Source organism: Aythya fuligula, chromosome 8 (genome assembly GCF_009819795.1).
Source record: "Aythya fuligula isolate bAytFul2 chromosome 8, bAytFul2.pri, whole genome shotgun sequence".
Taxonomy (NCBI): domain Eukaryota; kingdom Metazoa; phylum Chordata; class Aves; order Anseriformes; family Anatidae; genus Aythya; species Aythya fuligula.
Genome location: NC_045566.1, coordinates 1,516,749 through 1,518,962, shown reverse-complemented (window position 1 = coordinate 1,518,962; position 2,214 = coordinate 1,516,749). Strand labels below are relative to the sequence as shown.

The 2,214-nt window shown below is 55.5% G+C and overlaps 1 protein-coding gene across 1 annotated transcript; it reads right to left on the bottom strand.

Moving 5' to 3' along the window:
• Nucleotides 1–283: 283 nt before the first annotated feature.
• On the bottom strand, nucleotides 284–1,773 carry DIRAS3 (DIRAS family GTPase 3). Its single transcript, XM_032192763.1, has 2 exons — nucleotides 1,697–1,773; nucleotides 284–1,539 (listed from the first exon to the last, which is right to left on the bottom strand). The coding sequence occupies exon 2, from the start codon at nucleotides 1,454–1,456 to the stop codon at nucleotides 860–862; it is 597 nt and encodes a 198-aa protein (XP_032048654.1). The 5' UTR covers nucleotides 1,457–1,539; nucleotides 1,697–1,773; the 3' UTR covers nucleotides 284–859.
• Nucleotides 1,774–2,214: the final 441 nt, after the last annotated feature.

The window sequence follows — 2,214 nt, the reverse complement described above, 5'->3', positions numbered from 1 at the left end:
GCAACATACAAGTGCACGGCATTATTCCAGTCATTCAGGCTCACATTGGAAAGGAAGAATTAGCTGCCTCTTCCCACCTGCTGGCCAGGCTCTGAGATCTGAACTCCAGCTTCAAGCCAGCTCTTCTCCCACTACGTCCTGGAGATGCTGTACCACCTACACGGCTCACACTGGTTTGAGGGACAGAGGTCAACAAGGCAGAAGTAAAACCAACCATTAGCACAGCGCATTGGAAAATAGACATGGTAGCAAAGGGGGAAAAAAAAATAAGCAAAAACCATCCTGATTATACACAGGTATAGCTTTAATCATTCACAGAACTGCAGAAGACTCAAGAACTGCAGAGCACACAGGATAACAATTTCGACAATGAAAAAGTTATGTCTTTGGTAGGCAAGCCAGCCTTCGTGCCCAGAAGTGTAAGCATCTGGAGTCACAGACATGATCACTCACAGCGCAGACCCCTAGCTTTTTTAGGGGTTTGCTCTGATAAGATTCCTGAAAATGGTTTTTGAAATATACATTTTATAAATAACAATTTCTTTCAAGCTAACAGCCTGGAAATACTTAAAAACGAGCATGTACTCACAGGAATAGAGATGTTGGTTTCTAAGTGACATTTTTCTCTTCCGTAAACTTCTCGCATTAAAAACTTCATCACGTCATTACTAACATTGAACGTTTATTGTTTAAAAAAATAAACATGCACAAAGCCATCCCCTTTAAGACCAACACGAAATAATCCGGAGATTTTACAGAAAAGCAGTAGCCCTGTAAGGCAAGGATCCCTCTGAAGCGTATTTTCTCAGAGTCCACACTCTGTTTACACCATGCAACGTGCAAGTCCAGCCAACATCAATCACATAACAGAGCACTTGCCTTTCAGTTTGTCTTTCTTCTTCTGCTGCTTGGATTTCTTTCCATCCACTTGGAGGCTGACAGTTCTCCTCTTCTCCAGATTCAAGAGCTCCTGGAAGAGCTCCTGCACGTTGTAGTTCATTTTGGCTGAGGTCTCCATGAAGGAGCACTTCCACTTGCTGGCCAGCGCCTCCCCCTCGCTAGCATCCAGCTCCCTCTGGGTCTCGTCGCTTTTGTTACCCACCAACATGATGGGGATTTTTTGGACGTCCCCTTTGATCTGGCAGATCTGCTCGAAGATGGGCTGCAGATCCTCCATGGACTGCCTGCTGGTGACGGAGTACACCAGGATGAACGCGTGCCCCTTGGATATGGACAGCCTCTGCATGGCGGGGAACTGGTGGCTGCCCGTGGTGTCCGTGATCTGGAGGGTGCAGATGCTCTTGTCGCAGCTGATCACCTGCCGGTACGTGTCCTCGATGGTGGGGATGTAGGTTTCCCGAAAGGTTCCCCTGACGAAACGCAGGACCAGGGAGCTTTTGCCCACCCCGGCGGCCCCGAACACGACCACCCTGTAGTCGTTGCTTTGCTCGGGCATGGTTGCCGTGCGTGAGGCGGGGATTTTAACCCCTAAAAAACCCCCGAGCTCTTCAGGCTTACACAGCCCTGCACAGCGACGGCCTGCGGAGGAGGAAGGGGAAGGGAGCCATGGGGAAAGGCAGGGAGAAGCAGAGCCGTCAGCCTCGAGCATCCCTTCCCCGGGAAGGGCTCACCCTGGCCGGGCTCACCTCCCCATCCCCATCCCCATCCCCATCCCCATCCCCATCCCGGGTCTCACCCGCTGCCTGCAGCTCCCTCCCGCAGCCCGGCGGGGCCGGGCCCCATGGCAGCGGCACCCAGCAGCCGGCTGCGAGCTGGGGCCGCCTCCCCTTCCTCCTCCTCCTCCTCCTCCTCCTCCTTTTTCTCCTTCTCCTCCTCCTCCTCCTTCTCCTCCTGCCTCCTCTCCCCTTCCCTTCCCTCAGCCTCCATCCACCCGCCCCCTCCGCGGCCCCTCACGCCGCCCCCTCAGCCCCGAGCCCGGCGCCCTCGTGTGGAGCCGCCGCGGAGCAGCCCCGGCCCCAACCCCGGCCCTCGGCCTCTGGAGCCGGCCCGTGCCCCACCAACACCTCACAGACCCCCAGAGACCCCCAGAGACCCTCAGAGACCCCATGGAGCCCCCATGGCCCCGTGTCCCCTCGCCCCCCACCACCACCTGCACTCGGGGCAGGCAGCACCGACCCCAAACACAGCGCCCAGCCCAGCCCGTTAGCCGCTTAATAGGCATGCCGTAATTGTCCAGCCCTGATTTCCTGAGGA

Excerpts from the sequence above, each read along its gene's own strand:
- DIRAS3 (XM_032192763.1), bottom strand. The coding sequence starts at position 1,456 with ATGCCCGAGCAAAGCAACGACTACAGGGTGGTCGTGTTCGGGGCCGCC.